Source organism: Macrobrachium nipponense, chromosome 32 (assembly GCF_015104395.2).
Source record: "Macrobrachium nipponense isolate FS-2020 chromosome 32, ASM1510439v2, whole genome shotgun sequence".
NCBI classification, from domain to species: Eukaryota; Metazoa; Arthropoda; class Malacostraca; order Decapoda; family Palaemonidae; genus Macrobrachium; species Macrobrachium nipponense.
Window position 1 is genome coordinate 10421087 of NC_061094.1, and position 24659 is coordinate 10445745.

At 36.0% G+C, this 24659-nt stretch overlaps 1 protein-coding gene across 1 annotated transcript in view; it reads left to right on the forward strand.

The window, feature by feature from the left end:
* Positions 1 to 3449: 3449 nt before the first annotated feature.
* Positions 3450 to 24659, forward strand: part of LOC135207213 (bifunctional purine biosynthesis protein ATIC-like) — a 106331-nt gene continuing 85121 nt past the window's right edge. Inside the window, exons 1-7 of the mRNA XM_064238824.1 lie at positions 3450 to 3561; positions 14512 to 14661; positions 15300 to 15511; positions 18496 to 18671; positions 19921 to 20081; positions 22656 to 22811; positions 24357 to 24446. Coding sequence (XP_064094894.1) covers positions 14548 to 14661; positions 15300 to 15511; positions 18496 to 18671; positions 19921 to 20081; positions 22656 to 22811; positions 24357 to 24446 — 909 coding nt within the window. The 5' untranslated portion in view covers positions 3450 to 3561; positions 14512 to 14547. The remainder of the gene's footprint in view (positions 3562 to 14511; positions 14662 to 15299; positions 15512 to 18495; positions 18672 to 19920; positions 20082 to 22655; positions 22812 to 24356; positions 24447 to 24659) is intronic.

The following is a 24659-nucleotide window of genomic DNA, read 5'->3' on the forward strand; positions in this document are numbered from 1 at the left end:
ACCCCCACACACTATATGTATCATTCCTTCCCTCAAAGTCATCGTATTACAGCCCTCAGCTACTTCGTCCTAACACTAACACTTCTACTCTTTCATACACCTATCTAACTCGTAATCCTCTACTATTTCTAAAATGTCGTTCTATGTCAACCCAGCCAGAACTCACTAACAGCCAATACAGTCGTTAACTATCCATACAGCAATTACACCCTCTCTCTCTCCTCTCTCTCTCTCTCTCTCTCTCTCTCTCTCTCAAGACGTTGTCAAATGGAACTCCATAACTCCTCCATAATAGATCATTATAGAGAATTTTACAGCAGTTTAGTCTTGCGGTAGCATAGCCCTTTTAATCTATCCTTGTTTTAAATATTTCACTTTGAAAACTACGCTTCTTGGGTTGCAATATATGATCTTTTGCATTTAATTTAGTATCCCATCCCTGACATTTTTATTTCTTTTGATGTTAAGTATTTTCTAGACATGTCTTTTACCACCCCCCCCCCCATGAACGAAGTGGATGGGAATGTAATGTTGATGGCGTCCTGGTGAATTTGTAAATTGTGGGGTTGTGATGCAAGGGAATGCTGTCTTCCCATTTACAAAACTTGCGTAAAAGAATGAATCATATAAACCGTGATAGGTGACTAAATAGATCTCAGGAAAACGGAAGTAACGAGAACTGATTTTCCACAAACGAATGAAATAACAGCTGGAGAATTATAGTTAGAATTTAATGAGACTTAAAAAAAGGGTTTTGTTTTTTTATATATATGACATGCTTAATCATTATATGACAGTGAAGATATGAGAAAAATTGTCGATCATAGAATAAGGCTTGAAGAATATTTTTAGTCAGATGGCAGGCAAGATGAGAGTTAGACGTGATACCAAATAGGATATTACGTTAGTACCATATGTTGAGATTACGTTGAATGGAGATGAGATTACGTTGAATGCATACGAAGCTGGTTTGCCATGTCTCCCTCAACTCCTAGTTAAATTCGAGTGGGAATCAGAAGACTTGAAAAACGTAGACTTACGTGTATGAGAAAAATCCGGATGCCTTGAGACTTCTTGAAAGCGAAATACCCCAATTTCACGAAGGCTCGTTGCGTCACGCGACGTTATAGACAACGGTGATGAATTTTATTACGATTTTAATTGTGAACTGTTTTATTTAAGCTCGCGCCAAGCCAGTGCACCTCAGGCGGTGTACTGTAGGCATCAATGAAGGTTCTCAGCAGCGTCCCTTCGGCCCCTGGCTTGTGCAGGCCCCGTTTCATTCCTTGACTGTACTCTATTCCTATTAACTTTTTTTCCATCTTGTTACCCGCCATTTTCCAACTATAGTTTCATAGCGTAACTGTGAGGTTTTCCTCCCGTTACTACACCTTTCAAACTTACCTACTATCATTTGCCCTTCCAGCGCTGAATAACCTCCTAGGTCCCAGCACAGCGCTTGGCCTAAACCATAGAGGGTATATACCTGGAGTTGCAAATTGCAATCTGTATACCAGTACTATGTAGTTCGGTGGTCTTCCACCAGGGCGGCGTTGCAAAGCCTTGCGGCCATTTTTAAAGGTCTGCTAACCCACAAATTGGACAGGGATTAGCACGATTGTGAATGTTTTATTATTGTTAATGTTTAATGAGTAAGTGTTTAGCAAATTTTTAGGGTTTATTGAGTAAGTGTTTATTGAATGTTTGAGTAAATGTTTAGTTTAGGGTTTAGTGAATGTTTACTGAATGTTGAGTGTTTTGTGAATATTATTAAATCTTTATGTAAGTATTCGGTGAATGTTTAGTTAGTCTTTAGGGTTTTAATGAATGTTTTGTGAATGTTTAGTGTGTAAGTAATCAATGAATGTTTAGTGAGTGTTTAGTGAATGTCTTGTGAATGTTAATGTTTTGTGTAAGTATTCAGTGAGTGTTTAGAGTTGAGTAAAAATGTTTTGTGAATGTTAGTGTTAATCAAATGTTAAGTGCATAAGCATTCAGTGAATGTTTAGCAAATGTTTAGAATTAGTGTATGTTTAGTATGCTAATTGTTTAGTAATGTTTTAGTGCATGTTAGTGTTTAGTAAATGAATGTTTAAGTGTTTAAGAGTGTAGTGAAAATGTTTTGTGAATGTTAGTGTTAAATGAATGTTAATTCGTAAGCATTCAGTGAGTGTTTAGGGTTTAGTGAATGTTTGTGTTTAGTGACTGTTTAGTAAGTACTCGGTGAATGTTTCGTGAGTGTTTAGTAAATGTATCATGATTTTTAGAGTTTAGTGAATATTTAGTGTGTGTTTATTTTGTGTTTAGTGAGTAATGAGTGGATATTCATTCACTGTTTAATGAGTGCTTAGGGGTTTAATGAACATTGGCGTTTACTGAGTATTTAGTGTCTAATGAGTATTTAGGTTTTAGTGAGCATTTGATGTTTAGTGAGTGTTTAGTGCATAGTGAGTACTTGGATGTTTAGTGTATAATCAATGCTTAGTGAATGCTTAGCAATTGTTTAGTGTTTAATGAATGTTTAGGATTAAGTGGGTGTTTAGATATTGTTTACTGAGTATTTGAGGTATAGTGAGTATATAGTGAGTGCGTAGTGTTTTATGTAGTGTTTTATGAGTGTTTAGTGAGTGTTCAGTGTATAGTGAGTGTCTAGCTATTGTTGACTATTCAGTGTTTTTAGTGTTATTAAGTAAGTGTGAGTGTATGTTAAGTCTAAGTGTTTAGTGTGATTGTATAGTAACTGTGAGTGTTTAGTGAGTGAAAGCGTATTGTGAGTGTTAGTATTTAGTGATTGTTCATTACTATTTAGTTAGTGCATAGTGACTGTATGCTAAGAAAGTCCTGTAATTTTACAGGAACCATTTATGCTATACACTGCTTAGATCCAGGAGCAGATGCTTAGGCCTTGACCATAATGGTTGGAGTGCTTAGGCCAACCTGTTGTTGTAAGGCAATTTTTTCTCTGCGAAATTGTGTCCAGTAATAATAATAATTATTATTAATTATAATACCAGCAACACTTTAATATACCATTAGTAAGATAATATTAATATTAATAATAATATAATAACTGTAAACAAATAAAAATAATAGTAGTAATAAAAAAAGTAATAAAGTATAATACCATGAGCTGGACCATGACCTTTCAATATGGCCGCTCGAAGTCACACGTTAGGCAGGGAGATCGCCACTCCAGTGATAGACACTCTATGGCCTAAACTCTATACGTAGTCCACACAGAGATAGATGGTAATACATTCCATTTCGAAACCAGTACAGTATTTGTTTAGTGTGCGGCTCCAAAGACTGGCTTTTTTTTCTGGTCAGGTATTGCTACTTTCAATTCAATTTATTTAGGTAAAGCTACGAGTTTTTTAAAAAATTGTTTGTGATAATAAATGACTAAATTTCCCTCATATTGTGTTTTTTTATTTATATTTAGCTGTGAGTGTGTCTGATAAGACGGGCTTAACAGAACTGGCTAAAGGACTAGCAGCTGCTGGGCTCTCTCTGGTGGCTTCTGGTGGTACAGCAACCAAACTGAGGGATGTGGGACTCCAGGTAAAAAGAGAAACGGATGTATTTTATGTTATTGAAACATTTCTGACTCTTATTTGAGATATATGGTTTTTTTTTTTTCTAGTTTTAGATTATTTTCATTTGTACCCTGGTAGTGCTTTTACTTCAGTGATGCGTGATAGTTTTGTTATTGAAGCATTTCTGACTTATATGAGATACATTTTTTTTTTTTTTTTTGGTTTTTTTTTTTTTATTAATTTGTACCCTGGTAGTATTTTTACTAACTGATTCGTGGTAGTTGGGTGACAGAGAGCTGCAAATAATCCATCAATGTCGAATTCACATTTTCTTTTTCTGGAATTAATTACATTTAAATAGAATAATTTATAATCACTTTGGGATTTGATGGTCATATATATATGATTTTTTTGGATGTCATTCTCTAGGTAAAGTGGTAAGTGAATAAAACATATTGATGGATTATGTACTTGTCATCAGTTTTATTTAACCTCTTCATCTTAAAGGTTATCTCGACAAGCATCTTAATGGCTAAGTTTTTCTGTCATTTATAGTTTTTGCAGAACTTGATCTCTTCAAGTTTTAGGTATGTCGCGAGAATTCCAGCCTCGCAAGTTCTCTCTTTTGGGAATCGATTAGGTCTGCAGTTGCGTAAAAAAAACAATATTTTACTTATTACAATTGAGTGCTTTGTAATGAAACCTGTTTTGATGTGGTTTTGTTAAATGGTTTCTGTAGTTTTAAAACTGTATCGCGAAACTTATGCTCCTCTTCGGTATAACAATTTTTATATTAAATGTGCAGGTCTTTTCATAGCTTTTCAAACTCGTGAAAAGACTTATTCCAGTTGTTTCTGAGTGGAAAATTGAATTTTCTGTATCTCTTTCATAAAAAGAAAATACTGATCACATGAACTTAAATCCCCAAGTCTATTAGGACTATTGATTAGTATCACTTCAATTTTGTATTCAAACTTACAAAAAAAAAAAAAGTCTCGCCTTCCATCTTTTGTATCTGTTGATTCCAGATATTGGTTTCTGTTGATCTTATCTCATTTGTTATTTCTATGTCATAGTGCACTGGTTTCATTCACATTTGTTTAAATTTCACATTGTAAGAAAGTGCATGATTTTATACGAATAAGCAGGTGGGTATAACTGGTAGAGCTGTCTAGGAATTAAAAGGATGCTACTATAGTATTCACACCAACCATGCATCTGATGTCCTAGGCCCCTCCCTTACAACGCTCCTGATTAGCTGTTGATAAGCCAATCACAAGGCTGGAAACTCTCAGTCTCTTGAGAGAGTTCACATAGGCAGGATTTATGTTACTACCTCTCATGAGGGATACTTTTGAAAGATGTTAGTCATCAGGAGAGGTGGAACATACATCCTGCTATGTGAACTCTAAAGAGAGACTTAGAGTTAACAGCCCTGTGATTGGCTTATCAACAGCCAATCAGGAGCATGATAAGGACTGGCCTAGACATCAGATGCACGGTTGATGTAAATCTGTAAGTGTTTACATAATAAAAAACTATGGAATGTTAGTCCATATATATAAAAAGTCTAAAACTAAAGAGGTCAACCAGATTGTCTTGCAGGAATGTGATCAGACTAGAGACGCTAAAGAATGACGTATACAATAAGTATGTAGGCTAAGATAACATGCCGTCACCTGTAGTCATTCAATTGTTTATAAACATTAGTCCAAGCTCCTGCTTGAGACAACTACCCCGACCTATTATTCAAACGGCCTACGTGATCTGTAGCGTGTCTCATTTGATTGTGTGTCGTATGAAACTATGTCATTGTATGTATGTTCATATGTTGCGAACTACTGTCTGTTCCTTCATAACTTGTAACAGAGATGGTAGACAGGCAGAACAGAGTTAGCTATCGTCATTAGAAGACCTGTACCTCTTTACCTAAGCTTTATCATGTAGAGGAATAGGATAGCCATCATCATTGGCAGAAGCGATCAAGCTATCGTCATAGAAGACTTGTACGATCATACCTGATCTTCATCATGTAAAACTTCAGAAGAATATACTATTTTTATAAACTTCCTTGTGTTTTTTCTACAAGACCTCACTGAACCATGAGTTTAACCACATCGTCGTAAAGATAATACCGACTTCGTAAGTGATCAACAAAACCCCAGACACTCCATTGAAGATGGAAGTGCAATACCAACCGACTTAGCGTATAGATTATCGCTAGTCTGAACATTGACCATCTATAGGGCGCCGTTATCATACAAGGCACAAGCCCTAATATTGGTGGCCAGCGGACCAGAAGAACTCTACAACGTCCTACGAAGAAAAAAACAAGAATAATAAATCATGAAGTCAACGACGACGAAAGCAGCAGATTCTTCAAGCAACCTAGTATCATCATTAGTGAGCGACTTCAGAAAACAACAAGATTCGTCAAGCAACTTAGTATCATCGTTAGTGAATAACTTCAAGAAACAAAACGACGTGTCCTTTTCTACGGCAACGGAAGCTTCGCTCTCATTAGAATCATTCAAGAAAACATCGTTAGTGAGCGTTTCCGGCACTGCAAGAAACAAACCGAACGCGTCTGCAGCATCGGATTTTCAAGGGCTCGAATCATCGAAACAACGCGCACGGGGGAAACTGAAGCCAAACCAGGTCGTCCGCTAAATAGAGAAGGAGGAGGCCAAGGCCGTGTGTCGTTATCGGAACACCGTGACTTCCCACAAAAGCAAGCTAAGTACAATTTTTTTATTCATTTGGAGTAACTTTGAGTGTTTCCTTTGCAGGTCGAATTTCGTTATTCCTGTGGCTGAAGTTACGAGACATTCTTAATCTTACTTTTTTACAGAAATTATCTGATATCATTGAGAGGTTTCGCTACTGCTAGTTTTTGGATCTTTTAGTGTCTGTTTCCAGAAGTTCTACTGAAATATCATAATCATATACTATGTTAATTTTATCATTTTGGGTGATTATTAATCCCTTACGTAACAAATCATATTAACAGTGAATATGCGTTTACGCAGTGACGTCTGTATTTATACAGATGCATGGATAGGGTCGTTTAAGCACCGTAGTGATTAGAAAACACACAAAAAACAAGTGGAACACCCGTACAAATCTATATAAATTAGAGGTAACACTATTTCGGGTCGGGGTGACAATAAATGCTCCTTTTGCAAAGTTCCCGATCGCAGTTTTAGCCTTGAGTTTTTGAGTTATATAAAATATCGAACCTCAATGGACTCAACTTAACTTTAAAAATACTGGCTGGATTGCAAGGAATAACATGTCTGTAAAAAAACTTTCATCAGGCTAAATGCGCTGACCAGGATCCCTCACTATTTCAAATTTAGCAAAGACTGAAGTACAAACAGTTAATATTGAATACAGTAGAGATAACTTGTCTTATTAGTAATCGCTCAGTTCCTAATAGTTTCGTCATTCCATTGCTTTATACGTAACCAGCAACATAATGCTAAAAACCACACAATACGTTGCCGATGGTAATAAAGAGAAGGACCTTCCCAATTCCCATTAACCCCCAAAAAAGAGAATTATTAAACAAAAACCTAAAATTAGAAACAGTAGCCTTTCAGAATCAAACAAGCAAACTCGGTTACTGTGTCACCTAGTCAAGCGGTTCAAGGTTAGTAAAAAACTGCCGAAAGGTGTTCAAAACATAGCAAATTCCACACAATAAGCGACTCTAGCAGAGTGGGAAAAGCGATGTTGGTTCATACCAATATCTTTTTGAATTAAAAAGGATTTTTCCTATGAAAACACACGACCGTATAAGTAATCAGAGCAGGTTTTCGTTTAATTTTAATATCATTAAGTTATAATAAATATGGTGGATTAAGCCGACTGTACGCGCCGTAAAAATTAGAATATCTTGTTTATTCCTTTACTACACGTAATATCCTGTATTTACGGACTCACCGTCTGTTGTTCGAACTTCTCTAATGAGAAGTCCGGATAAGCGAGCGCTTACAGATACCTCTATAGTTATAAAAAACATTGATCTGTATGTAGTGTAATTGTAAGATCCATCTAGGGGTATACAAAATATTATCTTACATCCTGCAAAAATAAGGCGTGTTTATCAATGGAAAATCCTATAAACCTTCAAACATAGTAAAAATCCGTTTGAACAAAAATGAGCAGTTAATCAAATAATAACTTATATAAAGGAACTATACATTTGTCTCATAAATCGTAACATTGTTCAAATGACCCAACAGAATTCTCCCACAACCGCAGTCGTACTTTGCACGCAAAATCTCGAGAAGCATGCACCCTCGAATGTCTTAGTGCGTGTAAAAAGACTTTGCTGGGAAATGAAATTTTAATCCTTCCCGACACTCTGAAATATAACGATTTCCGCGAACAAAGCTCTAAAAGTATACATATCGTGGATACGGAAGTTATAAATATCGCATTTTTTATTGTTGCTAATTTTTAATCACGCCCAACCAGTCGTGGATGAATCTATCCTGATAATCTATCTAAAGTAATATCCGTAAAGTCATTCAAGCAGAGGTGATTCAGCAGAAATTTTTTTTATCTTCTACCTGAATACCAGGAAGTTTCTCCACTAGCGAGTGATCTCTGGGAGAAAAACGGATGTAATTTAACACAAAACACGGTCTAAGGACAAACATAAAGCTATTTACGTACCTTCGTATAGATTCTCAATGAAATTTTAAAATAGAGATAAATGACGAAGTTGAAAAAATTCAGTAATAGGAGCCATTAGGAAATCAAATAAGCCCATATAATTTTTCCCTCAAACGTCATGCCATAAAAGATCGGACTTGGCGTATCTGCGCAGATTACTGTCGCTTAAACAAGGAAACGACTTCCGATAGTTTCCAGTGCGATGTACCGACGACATCTTATCTCTGTTAGGTTAGAATAAATTTTTTTTTTCACCAACTTGGACTTACTTAAATGCTTTTACCAGATACCATTACCTAAGTGATTGTACCTCATACACCGTTTTCAGCACACCCAGGGGACATTATCAATTTTTACGTATGCCTCCGGCTTACGTTGCGCCCCAAATTACAATATAGTGTTTGGAGACTTTTAGGGGATAACCTACATGCCTATATGATGATCTTGTAATCTTTTCTAATACCTTAGAAGTACATTCACATAAAGTAGAGCTAGTGCTACAGAGACAAAAAGACAAATAATCTCAGAGTAAAAATATCTAAATGTGAGTTTTTTTCAAAACCAGAACATGTTTATCTAGGTTTTATGTCTGGTCAAGGTCTTAAAAGTAGGTCCATGGTAAGGTGTCGGCTATTCATAACTTTCCGGTACTTATTAACGTAAAAAGGGGATACAGCACTTTTGCGCTGTAGTGGGTATTACAATCGTATGTAAAATGTAACTCTTCAATGATGACAGCTCCTTAACAGATCTTACGAAGAAGGGGGGAACGAGCGTAGATTTATTATGGTCTGAAAAGCATCAACAGGCGTTCGATATCTTAAAAGCGGAAAATGCAGCTTACCTAACTTAAAAATCCCTGATTTAAATAAGGAATTTTTTTTTTTATTGCAACAGACGCCTCATACCAGGGTAAGAGGGATCCTACTTCAGCAATATGATAAACAGTTCTTTCCTATAGCTTTTTATTTATTCACGTAAAACTAAAGCCCTCTGAAAGTAAATATGCAGTAATAAGCAAGGAAGGGCTAGGTATCTTTAACTCACTAGTACATTTTAAGTTCATAATCTATGGCTATCCTGATAAAGTCCTACCGAACATGAGTCCTTTACCGAGTTTTTCAAAGGCTTTAATCACAGTCCAAAAGGAACTCGGTGACAAATGATATCATTCAGGTCTTTGGAGCCAAGATAAGATATCTACCTGGGAAAGCAAATATCAGCTGACGCATTATCCCGCAATCCCGCACCATACCGCAAAGAACCATTAATTGGACTAAAAAATATAGCAACATCCGTACCTATTGTTAAAACCGTATCTAAACAAGAAAATTCCTTAACCCAAGAGATCGCGAGCATTGCATATGGGTTGGAGCGCAGAACTGTTACAAACTGAACAAAGCAAGAGTCAACAGACATAACCCAAACAATAAACACTTCGAACGGAAAACAGAGTCCAGCAGCAATAAACACCAAACAATAAACACTTCGAACGGAAACAGGGTCAGTGGCTAGGCAAAAAACAAAAAATAAAACACTTCGGATGCAGAAACCCATAAAAGCAAAAGTACATTTAAAGTATGTGTATCAAAATAATGTAATCAAATGTAATATTATATGTAGGTCTGTGACGAGGAAAAAACCCGAAGAACACAGCAGATGACTAACGACCAGGTAGTAGTAATAATCTTTTCTCATACCAATCGTCATAAACTGGTTGCATTCCGTCATCCAGGGTTCCCTCCTTTTCACAGAAAGCCAAATCACTGTTTTTCTGGCCTACAATGCTTACAGATAAAAAATGCACATAACTAATTGTAACATGTGTCATGAAAACAAGGGATACACTAAGACACCTGTCAGTTTAGGAGAGCCTATCCTGTGCCAAATCAATCCTTGAAAGAATATACGTAGAATTTAGAATTAAACAGAATTACGAGTCTGACAGAGGGAATAAACACTTCTTAGTGTTAATAGTTTCCTTGACACGTTATATAGAATTAATAGCACTAAAAAACAAACACCGCAATTGAGTGCGTTACGAATATTTATGAGTGCTAAATCAATAAATATGGAATTCAACACATAATAATCTGTGACTCGGGTGGTGTAAATCAATAATAATCTCCTTAACACGTTGTGTGAATTCCTTTCCATTAAGAAAACCAATAATATATTTTATCACCCAGAGTCAATCGGTTTGGTAGAATAACGGATAATTAAATAGGAAGTGTCAATGTCTTACGAGTTACAACTCGTGATATTGGATCCGACCGGATTATAGCGGTTCTCGCGGTTTTAAATACCTTTATCATTTATATCTTGTATCTATAGAATTGATTGCCGCAAGTAGCCTTATACGGTACGCCGCTAGAACACTTTTCCAATATTCAAGCCAAACCATTAATTTATCAAATATATATAAAAAAAAAAAAATATATAAATAAATAAATATAAAAAAATAAAATAAATATGGATACAAGTGGAGTCAATATAATACACTCCGTAAGAAGTCGGAAGGGTTACAAATTATAATAAAAAAAAGGAATCACGATAAAATCAATAAGCAAACGTAACCAAGGTTAATTAAATATCTAAATATATATGCGTAAAGATTTGAACTCTAACTTAACGCTTTAGTAATGACAAATAAGCTAAAAGTTCAAACGCATCATCTAAAATCTACTGACATATTGTCTGTCCCGGTGATTTATATTCGTAGTCAATGAAAAAAATTAAATAAATAAATAAATAAATAAACTAATAATAAATAAATAAATAAAATAAAATAAAAGAGATTTTAAAGTCATGAAGTCTAGAAGTGAAAATGTTTATCTATGAAATAATCCTATATGAATCTTATACAGGGCTAATAATATATATAGAATTGTATGGAAACCTATTTCATATAGTTTGATAAGGAATATTTAATTTAACACAATTTCCAACATGAAACTAATATATTGTTCAATTTTGGTACTGTTTTTTTTTCAGACATTCTTCTCATGTGGGTGGAGAATTAAAACACTAAAATATCATTTGAAAATACTAAAGTCGTATCTCTTACAGCAAGTAACGTAACTCTTAGCTGGCTGAGAGCAATCTCCTGCCAAGTGACGACGTCATCATTGCCGTATCATCATTTGTTCCTTTAACCTCAAATATCTGCTTGCACAGGCTTCATCTCGCGCTGGCAAAGCAGATTGACTGGAGAAAGGAATGCTCAGCTCATGAACTTCACATGTGTTCATAGGTCACATGACAGGCCACATAACATATTCTTATCCGTGTGTGTAATGCAAGTAGTTAAGGACTTGCAATCATTTTAAAATTAATAAACAAAATAAGGAAATAGAGTTTCTATAACATCAAAATGAATTAATCTTTTCTGAACCTCATAGACATTTAGAAGTATCACGATATGGATATGGATTATTTACTTGCAACATTAGCCTATTACAATTCAAGTAAAACATTCATGGGAAAATGTCACATTTTCTTGAAAAACCCAGTTTATTTAGAAACTAGTTACATAGTGGGTTTTTTTTTTTTTGTTTTTTTTTTCGTTGCATCTCCTACCTATTAATAAAGTTTTTTAAAAAATTAACCTCAGAGGATGCGCACGAGAAAATTGAATATGAAACTTTTGTTAGGGCACATAGAATCATGATTATATTCTCTTTGACTCTTATGCTGCCTGGCAATCTTACAAATAGCTCCATTTTCCACTTCCACTTCTTTGTCTAGTAACTTACTACCAGTAATATCGAATTTTTCTTTGAGATTCGTATTGATATCTATTTATTTTTTATAATTATGGATATTTTTACAAGTCATCATAGACCTGGATAGGTTCACTCATTGTTAATGCCATGGATAAAAAAGTTTGGTACAGCGGACTCTTTTGAATTCCAAAATATCAGCGAATTCATGTGGGTTAAGTCTGGTCTAAATAGCTCTCTCCCCTCCCCTGTATTTGGATGTTGTCTGAATTTACTTTGCCCTTGTGACAAGTATAATTTCACTTGCAGGCTGCTTAATGGAACCTGGTTACAGTATCCTGCAGTACGAGAGTTTCACAACGCAACTTCAAAAAATCGTTCGTCGTAGCGGACGACTACAGTCAAGTAACAACCGCCTACAATGTGAAAGGAATTTCATGGACTTCTTCGAACCGACACCGTATCTCGTCGTTAATCTCGTTTTCATTGCGGAACGCTCCAGCGGTTTGTCGGTAATTCGACTACGAAAGGGAAACATAACTTCCGACAATTACGACCCGAAGGATATTCAAACTCTACTTTGCTGGCGAAGGACTCGTGCTGGGGATGTTTTTTTATTCATCGCGACGTAATCGTGTAGCTTAGGATGCAGAGAATAAGTATGAGCGCAAAATAGAACGTTGGACCCGCCCAGGCAAATTTTCCCCTTGTTTTAACCATTGAAAAATGGCCGTTTCATTGGCTATAGGTGGTTGTCCTGGACTGTGTAATGGACGAAAAGTTGTTCGAAAGCTAGTTAAAAGTGAAGTAGTATAACCTCGGTCATGTCCCTCCTATATATGAAAGTATCATATCCTATATATAAGTATCATGTCATCCTATATATTAATTGATCATAATAACAGAGTCGAAATATATCTTTGCGTGTACGCAATAGGAATCTCTTATATAAATGATCATAAATAACAGAATATATATCTTTGTGTGTACGCAATAGGAATCTCTTATATAAATGATCATAAATAACAGAATCTAAAATATATCTTTGCGTGTACGCAATAGGATCTATTTAAAGTGCACATATATTAATCATAATTATATGAATCCATATACATATGTATAAACAAATCAGTAGCCTATAATCAATCTGTTACCTTATATCTTACCATTATCTGCAGTTATATATGAGGTTAGTATATTGATTAATGAATCAGATATATAACATTTAGCATAAAAATCAACGAATCAATCAGCATAAACATTATAATTTTATCAATTCATATATGAACCTTTTTATCAGTTAAAATATGATTTTTATCATGTTAATCTTCATTCTATGCAATTATCAGAGTACATTAGTATTTTCTGTAGCATATGTATCTTAATGAGATGAAGTGAGAAACTGTATCATTATATATCATGTGATCACTATTATTTACCAATATCATTGTTTTATATTTTATTACTTGAATCAATTCATGTACACCATGAATTTTTATTTACTTAATAGATATATTATTTCACATAGTGTCTGTATCACACTCCTATAAGTCAAATGCAAGTCAAGTTTGAGTAATATTCAGTGGTTGGTTTTGGTAGCTGACCGAGCTAATGTAAGTGTTTACATAATAAAAATATGGAATGTTAGTCCATATATATAAAAGTCTAAAACTAAAGAGGTCAACCAGATTGCTTGCAGGAATGTGATCAGACTAGATGACGCTAAAGATGACGTATACAATAGTTATGTAGGCTAAGATAACATGCCGTCACCTGTAGTCATTCAATTGTTTATAAACATTAGTCCAAGCTCCCTGCTTGAGACAACTACCCGACCTATTATTCAAACGGCCTACGTGATCTGTAGCGTGTCTCATTGATTGTGTGTTCGTATGAAACTATGTCATTGTATGTATGTTCATATGTTCGAACTACTGTCTGTTCCTTCATAACTTGTAACAGAGATGGTAGACAGGCAGAACAGCAGTTAGCTATCGTCATTAGAAGACCTGTACCTCTTTACCTAAGCTTTATCATGTAGAGGAATAGGATTAGCCATCATCATTGGCAGAAGCGATCAAGCTATCGTCATAGAAGACTTGTACGATCATCCCTGATCTTCATCATGTAAACTTCAGAAGAATATACTATTTTTATACCTTGTGTTTTCTACAAGAACCTCACTGAACCATGAGTTTAACACATCGTCGTAAAGATAATACCGACTTCGTAAGTGATCAACAAAACCCCAGACACTCCATTGAAGATGGAAGTGCAATACCAACCGACTTAGCCGTATAGATTATCGCTAGTCCTAACATTACCTCATAGGGCGCCTTATCATACAAGGCACAAGCCCTAATAAATCTACTATAGTCATACATACTGTAGTCCATTGCTTTGACAAACTTTCCCTGAATTTTATGGTATTAAAAATATTGTAAAGTGGTAAAGATTAAGGATAAGTCAAGTCTGACCCTTTGTCATTCTTTTTAATGACTAGTATTTCTATATTGAGTTTAGTAGCAATAACCTCGTCTTAGTCATTCTGAGGATCTCCCTTGTACTAGGTATCAGATGTAGCAGAAGTGACAGGGGCAGCAGAGATGCTGGGGGGCCGGGTCAAGACACTGCACCCAACCATCCATGGAGGAATTTTGGCAAGAGATACGCCTTCAGATCTCGCCGACCTTTCGGCGAGAAAAATAGATATGATCCAGGTAGGTTATATATGTATTTTATATAAGTTTTTACATAGTTTTTCTATTATGTAGTACACAGTGGGACTTAACAGAGCCCAAGCACTTTTTTTCCTTCATTTTTTTGTTCTCTGTAGAACTTCAGGGCCCAAAACTATTTTTCTTGATCTGGGCATTAGTGTGAAAAAGAATTTCTCGGTCTGTCATGGTTTCTTCACTGTACTATAAGCTCCAGGTTAAATCTAAAGTTCAATTGTCATCCTTGCTCCATATACGTATATTCATGAATAATGAATATCTCTCTCTCTCTCTTTCAAATGTATGAATTTGAACATCAAATCAAAATGTACAAGTTTGAACCTAGTAAGAAAAGCTGAAGAGTGTTTGAGATTAATTGTTTTCTCGAAGCATACCTGGAATTGTCATGTGGACAAATCCTAGGGCTGTTTTATTTTGTGATTTTCTTGCTGAGTTTTATAGTACTAGCTGTAAATTTTTGTGTTGGAGGAGCCTTGCAATTTTTCAAGATTTTATTTATTGTTGGAATTTTCCCTTAAGTTGAACTGCTTGATATTGAAGATTGGTCATTTATATTTTAACACTAATTAGCGTTGCAGTGACACCATATGAATATAAAAATGTTTTATGTATTTTCACAGGTGGTAGTCTGCAATTTATACCCATTTGTGAAAACTGTCAGTCGTGAAGATGTGTCTGTTAATGAAGCTGTAGAGAATATAGACATTGGAGGAGTAACACTCCTCAGGGCAGCAGCAAAGAACCATTCTCGTGTGACTGTTCTGTGCGACCCAGATGACTATTCTCTTGTCCTTAGGGAACTGAAAAATGGAGACACCTCTTTGAATACCAGGTGAGTTTCAGTTGTTTGTTTGTATTAATATTTATTTGCCACACGTGAGAGTTCCCCTTATTAGAGTAAGATCTCTCTTTCTTGGATGAAGAAGTAATGTGAAATGTCTTTCCATGATTCTAGTGGAGGAAAGTTAGGGTGTTGATCATTTTTCTCCATGCATGCAGTAACCCACGTCAGCGATTTTCACTCGCTTCAGTTTTTGGCATTTATCTGTGTCATCCCCTTATTTGTGGTCTGGTACTTCCTCGCATTAGTTCACATTCCTATGAATGCTGATGTAATTTTGGGATTTTTTCTTGTTAGACAATTTTCTTTAGACACTTCATGTGTACCATGTGCTCGCTTTCCCTCAGCATAGGCTGTCTGTGAATGTGTAGGTAACCACTGCCTTTTTCGTTTTGTTAAACCTTTGAAACTATTTTCATTTATCGTGCAAAAACTTTTGTGGGTAGCAATTTTTTTTCTGAAAAATTAAATGGTTCATACTATGAGCATTATTTAATGGTTTTTGGGAGTATGTTCTTATGGCATCTCTTGATATCTTAAATGTCCAGGCTTCCTTGTATACCACAGAAATAAAAATGAGTTACTGCAGCTGACCTTTTTAGCGAGTTGTTTGCCAACATTAGAAGGCAAGTATATGTTCCTTTAAAAACAACGCTTACGCCAAGCTGGTGCAGCGCAATCATTGCTCTAGAACTTCATGATCTTTCTTCAGAGGATCGTTAACCTTGGATATGTTTTACAAATTGTTCTTAGGTTTATCTCAGGTTTTGGAGTATGTGAAGAAACAATGAATCTCTCCTAACTGTGGCTTCTCTTCTCAAGCACTGCCTCTTTGATATTTATATTTTTTTCACCTTTTCTTTGTGATGCCTCTGATCTCCCTCACTTATTGGTGAGTTCTTAGTGGATTGGTCGATGATAGTCAGTAGGTATCTGAGATCCCCCGATTGAGGCAAAGTCTGTGTTGGCTGATCAGCACCCAGGTACCCGTCCTCGTAACTTGACTCACATACCAAATGCAAAAGTGCCATATTTAGTCTATTAATGGTGTCAGGTTCATCAGTCAAGACTAGTCACCATGTGGTTCCGTTAATGACTGGGTGTGGTCGACGTGTCTCATTAATGGCGAGAGCCAAAACCGTTCGAAAGGAGCTTTCAGAGACCTAGACTGTGGCGCCGTGTGGTTCCGTTAAAGGTTTCTCGGAAGGTAAGCGGCCGTAGTGAGTCCGTTAATGACAGCGCTAAAACCTCTGTGTTAGTCACTCTGGGGTCACCAGTTGTGAGGACAAGAGATTAAGACAGGTATCTGGGTACTGATGTTTTATTGTGTGTTTTTGATTAAGTTGACCTGTGTCAGCACGGGCTCTTGCTCACCGAGTCGCTGTAAAGCTTTATTGACCCGCCCGAGAGCAGGGTAAACACTGACAGGTGCAGGCGGACATGCAGTACCCGAGTCAGGGCGACAGAGGTCCGTGCGCAGAGATCAACAATTTGTTTCTTGCATACACATACATAGGGATAAATGCAGATGTAGTCTGTGCACATACATGATATTTACATTGGCAGAAAGGCCAAAGAATTCTACATAAAATAATATAAGTTGCAAGTGGCAAATTGTACAGATAAATATAAAATATTGTAAAGACATTGTCTTTTTACAGTACCAGAGATCTGTGATCAATTCATTAGCAAGCCTAATGCCATTGACTTATCCCCAGTTCCTCTACTTAAAAGAGCTTGTTATTGTGGGCTGTGTAGGGCTTAACTATCAAGTGCTGCTACATCCTGTCACTCCCCCAGCAATGTCTTCAAGCTGACTCAGGAAGAAGTTAGACTTTCAGTACTGTGAAGGACCATGGAATGAATTGCTTGCACTTGGCTGAAGTAACAATGTGAAATGTCATCTCCTTCACAATTTTCAAGGAATAAAGTTAGGCATTTTGCTGGTCCAAGGGAGACTTGGTTATATCACAACCACAATAGGCGTATTGGTAACTGAAAACAATCTGCTATCTTGAAGGTGGTGACAGTTCATACAGTACTCCAGGAATATCGGGAAACCTTGTGTGAGGAATTAATTCCACTGGCAGCCAAACAGGAAGGGGACCAATTCAGAAAAAAAGTAAGACAAGAAGATAAGAAACCTGAACTGTTTTAACACCATCCATATAACTGAAGCAGTCCATTATAAGAAAGCAGAAATAGGTTGTATATATATATAGTATGTGGCTTACAAGGTTGGGGCCTACAAGGTCATTTGGTTATAATGTCTTAAGCCGAGTGTATCAAAACAAACAGTATGTACTAATTTTGCCAACCAATGGCTGTTAGAAAAATTTTTTTGAAAATTGTTCTGCTTTAAATGTGATCAGTTTAATGTGTTGCTCATAGATATTTTTCTTACCACTGGTAAGAATATAACAAAACTGCAGTTTTTTCCTTCTCTAGAGCATTCAATAACATTTACATATGTACTATTTTCCTCGGCAGAATCCGGGATAGCAGCAAAATGGCTGTGAAATGCTTGAGGAAATTTCACCAAATTTCTTCTTGCAAACTATCAGAAAAAAGCAGCGAGTTAAATGTGAATAAATGCAAATTAAATTAAATTCTAGAGAAACAATCTGCCAAAAAGTATTGGTAACAAAAAGTTTTGTTACCAACATGTTTAACCCAAAACTAACTTTTAGATGCTTACAAACTTAGGATCTTTGAGGCCAGGAGACTACGGCACTAGGAATTGGGTTAAAAGTGATTAGGATTCGTGAAGAATACATTTTACATGATGAGTACTAGTGGGTTTGGTGTGAATGAAGTTACTAGTAATGGTGTATGTGCCTCTCTTGCAATTCCAGGACATTAAGTGCTCATATCCCTGTGTTTCTGTATAACTTACTGATTTATATTTAATTTCCTTTGTGTTTACTCTTGGATTTTCTTTGTATGGTACTAAGGAGAATGTTTAATTCGAACAGGCAGAAGCTTGCACTCAAGGCCTTCACTCACACAGCTATGTATGATGATGCAATTAGTGACTACTTCAGGAAAACCTTTTCAAAGGGTGTAAGTCAACTTCCTCTTCGATATGGCATGAATCCTCACCAGAAACCAGCACAGATATTCACTACTGGTGAAAAACTACCATTAACAGGTTAGATGAATTCTAACATATTTTTTCCGTGAGATTTCTTGTCATGTTTATATTTTTGCCTTGAGATTTTCAGTTTTTACAACAACTGTAATGATGATAAAGTTGTGGTTAAAAGTGGTTTCATATTGTGTGTATCCCAAAAGAACCATGTATGTATTTAAACTAACTTTTAAGCTGTACTAAATCAGGGAAATAATTCAGTTGGAGACAGAAATACTTTTAACATTTGGTAGTGTTATGGATGTCATGTTTTAGTCGTCTCTCACTTTTTCGCACTTTTTATCCCTTGGGAAATCTGACATTACTTGAAAACATTTACAAGTCTGTTATGCTTCCTTGATTTAAGCTAAATTTTTCATAAATCCTTATCACTCATAGAATGGTTGTTAACTTCAGCAACCTGTTTTGCTCCTTTAAAGAAACCACCTTGGGTTTCCCACTTACATGGACTGTCTAGAAATAATTCTTTTCTTTTGTTTTCCCACACTACTGCAACCCTAAACATGACTAGGAGTGCTAGCAACACATCGTTTATACTTTCTGTAATCATACTTGGTAGTAAATATATATTGTCATACGATGCTAAAGTTGTTTTTCAGTGTAGGCTATTGCTAGGTTTTAGATAGAAGTTAAGGTCACTTCTACAATCAGATCCGAGACCACCTCTTCCGCTAGATAGTACATACGTAACTACAAGAGAGCAAATTAATTTCCAAATCCTCCCTTTTCTTTTATGCGGTTCAATACCCAACAGTTTTCTAGCAGGTTTATTCCAACTGTGACAAAATTATGGAATGTGCTTCTAATCCCGTGTAGTAGTTAAATCACTAATACTTCAGAAACTTAATATTGTTGAGTAGGCTCGCATGTCTCGTCTCCCCAGTAGTACTTATGTTTTATGTTTTTGTGTGTGCGTGTGTGCATGCTTGACTAGTAATATCTTTTTTTATACACTGTAGTTTGTACGACTTGGCTTAAGCATTTCTTTTCCATTACTGTACTGCTTTCACTTACAAGGCCCTTGGAAGTACTATACCCATTTTAGAATTTATGGAATTTGAATTGTCTAAAGAGCTCTGATGTATGGATACTAGACTACTTTTTTCAAAGTTGGAATTTATTCTTGATTTCTTCAGATTCTGTGCTACAGTGAAAGTTTGAGTGCTTTCATTATCAATTTTTAAAATGTTCAATACATGTAATATCAACTTGCCTTTTGAACTGGCTAATTCTTTTCATCTATTGCCAGTGGTGAATGGATCCCCAGGCTTCATCAACCTCTGTGATGCTTTGAATGGTTGGCAGTTAGTTCATGAACTTCGAGCAGCACTTAGTATGGAAGCAGCCGCTTCTTTTAAGCATGTCTCGCCTGCTGGAGCTGCAGTTGGTGTTGCACTTGACAGTACTGAGGTAAAGCCCCAATTTTTATTCATTAATTTTAAACATTTTAACATTTAATTTTTTTATCTATCCTAGAGATGCATTCCCCAAGGCCTCTTGCGTCAAATTTATGAAAATTACTATTAATTGCATAGTACATATTATAGAGGTCATTCAGTGACAAATATATGACAGTCATGGAAGTTCTGACATATAATTCTTTAATATCAAGTACATACTGTATACCTATAAAATATTAGTAAGGTAATTTGATGCTCTATTAACTCGAACAATAAAAAAAAAAAAAATTCACTTAACTACATTTTATACTAACATAACCTTTAGGTTTTGAAGCTAATGTACTGGATTATGTCACCATGATATATTTGCAGTCATGAAATAGATTATTATTTCAAGAAAGTAGTGGCCATTCATAAGAGCATAATTCTCAGAGTGATTTCATGTTGTCATTATTTTTAATTGCCTTAATGTAATGATAATAAATCATGTTTAAGCATATGAAACTAAGCAATTACCCAATCTATTGAATGAGGCTAGCTTACCGTTTGCACTGAATATATTTATCCTTACTGTTTTGTCGTGTTTTTAAATCTTGCCATATCTGACAATGTGCAATTGTCAATACAATGTTATCAGTAATTAGTACATATTGGTATTAGTTTTAACAGTGAGTATATTGACACATCTCTTTTTATGAGAGCCAAACTTTTTCTTTATGTAAATTACTGGTACCTTTAATTATTTAATCAGTAAAGCTGAAGAAAATGGAAAATCATTACATATTTATAAAAGACAACTTTTCTAAGCATTTCAGGATCCATGGAGATCCATGAAGTATGATATCTTGATACCAGAAAATTTTAGCCTATTCTACTCTGTTTTATCTCTTGTATATCCAGTAATACTGTAGTTTTGGTAATCATTAATATTATTCATGTGCTGTGGCAAAATATGTTAGTAAAGTTACAAGAAATTATACCACTTAGTTAAGTTACAAGAAATTATCCTGTACCACTTATTAAGAGCACAATAATTAGTAAGAAATGCACCTTCTCATTTTAGTAGTTATTAAATTGCATGAGATGTATATCTGGTAAGTTTTTGTGGCGGGATCACAAAAAACAAGTAAACCCCCCACAGTTACGTTAATCGTACCAGCTAACAAAATTTCCCACACTCACACTTTCCCCTTTACGTTACCTTTAACCTGCAGGACAATTGGTTCAATAAAATACCAAACACACAAAACACAAACAGGTACGCACCTCTGGCTTCTGATACTTATGGCTAGGCTGTGCTGTCCACTGGATATAGGCTATAGGCTAGCCGACACACAACCACCGCCGACAACCAAACACAAACCAACCACCCGAGACCCACAACCCCACAAAAACTCAATAACCCGACAAATCACTGCAGACGAACACCAACAGCCAGGAAGAACACACAACCACACGACTTCCCCCAGCACAACAACCCACCAAAACAACACTGCCCCAACCACCAACTCAGACACCGAAAATGCACCACAAACCTCTTCAACCTCACCACAACCAGACAGACACACGCACAACAACTTCACAACCCCAAAATCTATCAAATAACACCAAAACAACTAAACACCAAAGGATAACTGCTGCCAAAACCGACACTAACTTCACCAGACGCCTCACTCCTTACGACTCTCGTAACAGACTTCCACTGACTTCCTACAGAGCGCCACAACAGACATGCTTCCGACCGCCATTTAACCACTCCCATTCATTCTTCCACCAATCTCTCTCTCTCTCTCTCTCTCTCTCTCTCTCTCTCTCTCTCTCTCTCGCTCTCATCTCTCTCACAACCTTTGGAGATGTCAAATATAAACTATCATTACTCCTCCATATTTGAGTTGAAGGTAACTAAGTGCAGTGATACAGGATTCAAAGAGGATCTTGTTTAGTACTTCTTTTGATGGGTAAGAAAATTGACAACTATAAGAACATAATTACCTCTGTGAAAGAAAGCTTCTACCAACTTGATTTTTTGACCCCTCCCCTTCAGTGGCTGGAGAGGCCAACTGAGCTATGTAATTGGTGAATGCTTCCTTTAACAGAGAATTTATATACTATGTACATACATATAATTTTAGATATTCTTTACCTATTCTTAGGTCAAGGGTGAAAACATTTATTACTGATTTTGATATAGTAATTTTGAGCCTTCAGTCATTGAAGTTGTTACTTAATTTTTTTTTTATGACAATCATGTTACTATTAGTTGCAGGTACGTAGTTGACTTATGGTATGTTAAGATTGTCGTTCATTGAAGTTGCATTTACCTGTGTATATGACAGGTATCATAGTAAATATCATAAAAAGTTTTGAAAGGTGAGGCATATCATAGTGTTCAGGGAGGGTCTTTTCTCTTATTTTACGTTTTATCTTTTCTGATACGTAATACTTTTTAAAAAATTTTATGGTTATTAATATGAATTCGGATGTGTTAAGATTTAGTTCTGCATGGCATAGATATATTTTTGTACTAAAGCTCAAATTAACTTCTTATATCGCATCAAACAGAAAAAGTATTTTTATTTTTCAGGCTAAAGTCTGTATGGTTGATGATCTTGGGGACTTACCTCCTCTTGCAACAGCTTATGCCCGTGCTAGAGGAGCAGACCGGATGTCATCTTTTGGTGACTTTGTTGCATTGTCTGATGAATGTGATGTCCTTACAGCAAAGATCATATCTAGGGAGGTAAGTTGGATCACCTGCAAAGAATCTGTTCAATGTTTAGAAGTTATATTTGAACTTAGGTCTTATGAGCTTAACTGTGGAAGTCCTTAGAGGAGAAAGTTAGGAACTTTTTGGACAAATTTTTAAACTATTTTCTTGACCTATTGGGTGCTCTTCGTTGGAAATGGGAAAGACAGTCAATGTTTGGGCATATTTGGTTTTCATCCTTTTGTGCATACTATCTCATTATTACATCTCCCCTCTTAGATTTATTTTAAATCTAGTCTTTCTAGATATATGATGCTTCTGGTAAGGTTATAAATTTTGTGGGTAACTGATTATAACATCATCATCTGCATATTCGATGTCATCGTGTTTCTCAAGTTACTCCAATCTGAATAATTCCTTCCACTTCTTTCCACTTTATCATCATAAAATCTGTGGGAAGAGAAAATAGCAAAGGTGAATTAACTTTCCCTTGAAGCACCCTACTAATTACTGCAAATTCCACTTGACTAGACCTCACCAACACTGCATCTACTTCATTCGTGGGTGATTTAATGCTGCCTTATGTTCAACAAAATCCATCAGAAGAGGATTTTTTATTCCTGTACTTTGGTGCACAAGATGCTGTAACACCATTCTGGTTTCTCCACAGGGGATAGGGCCACCAGTGCACCTCACGTAGTGCGCTGTACTGATCTAAAGTTCTTTGCAGTGTCCCTTCAGGCCCTAGTTCCATCTTACTATCCATCCTCTCCTAACATTGCATCACAGTGCAACTGTGAGGTTTTCCTGTTACACTTTTAAAACCTTAATACTCTCAATTACCTTTTCAGTGCTGAATGACACCATAGATCCCAGCACTTAATCTTTTGTGTAACTTTAAATTCCATTCCACACATTTGATTTTTGCAACTCCTGCTTTCTTTAAAACCTGCTTGTTCATCCCAGAGCTGTTTATCAATATATTGCCTCAACCTTTTGAGACAGCATATGATGATGATTTTCATTGCAACCAATGTGAGTTAGTGCCCCTTTAGTCACATTGCAGATCACCATTCTTTGGGTACCTTAACTATTATTATCAGTTAACAGTGGGTAAATGTTTAGAATCATCAAAGATCTTCACTTAGAAATAGAAAAGAGATGATGTACTGCAGTAACAACTGAGTGGAAGGATGTCAAGATTTAACCTGGTGTGCAAAGCAGTTGGTCTGGTTGAGAGTGAAAGGTGCACACTGTGGTTGCCTCTCCTTGTTCAAAGGCTAAAAAGGAGTCCATATGGGGCTGCAGGCAAATAAATTAACAGTAGCTAAGGGATGATAAAGTTTATTTTTTAGTGCAAGTTTGTTATTAGTTGATTAGGTGTGAGTAATTGGGAATTAGGATCAAGCTCAATAGAGGAAGGTTATGCTTAAAATTTAACTACGTAGTATGTAATCTTGAAGTTCTCACGTTAGTGAATCTAAATTACATTGGTTAAATAGGTCTTGAATGTATCCTTGGTGGAGCTCTTCAGTTGAATGTATGTTCTATTTTATCATTGAAAACATATTTTTTCAGGTATCTGATGGTGTGATTGCTCCAGGTTACACCCACCAGGCCCTAGAGATACTGAAGAAGAAGAAAAATGGAGGTTACTGCATACTTCAGGTAATGTACCTATTCTTGATTACGTATAGTGCTACTGGCTGACCAACCTGACACTGCCCGGAAAATCTCTGACAACTGATATTGCCCAGCATTTTTGACATTGATATTTCACCCCTACTCACCACCTCCATTCCTATTGGGGCTGAACCTGGACTTAAAGGGCATTGGGAGTGTCACTATTCATCTCAACGATCTTGAAAACTATGAATTAGA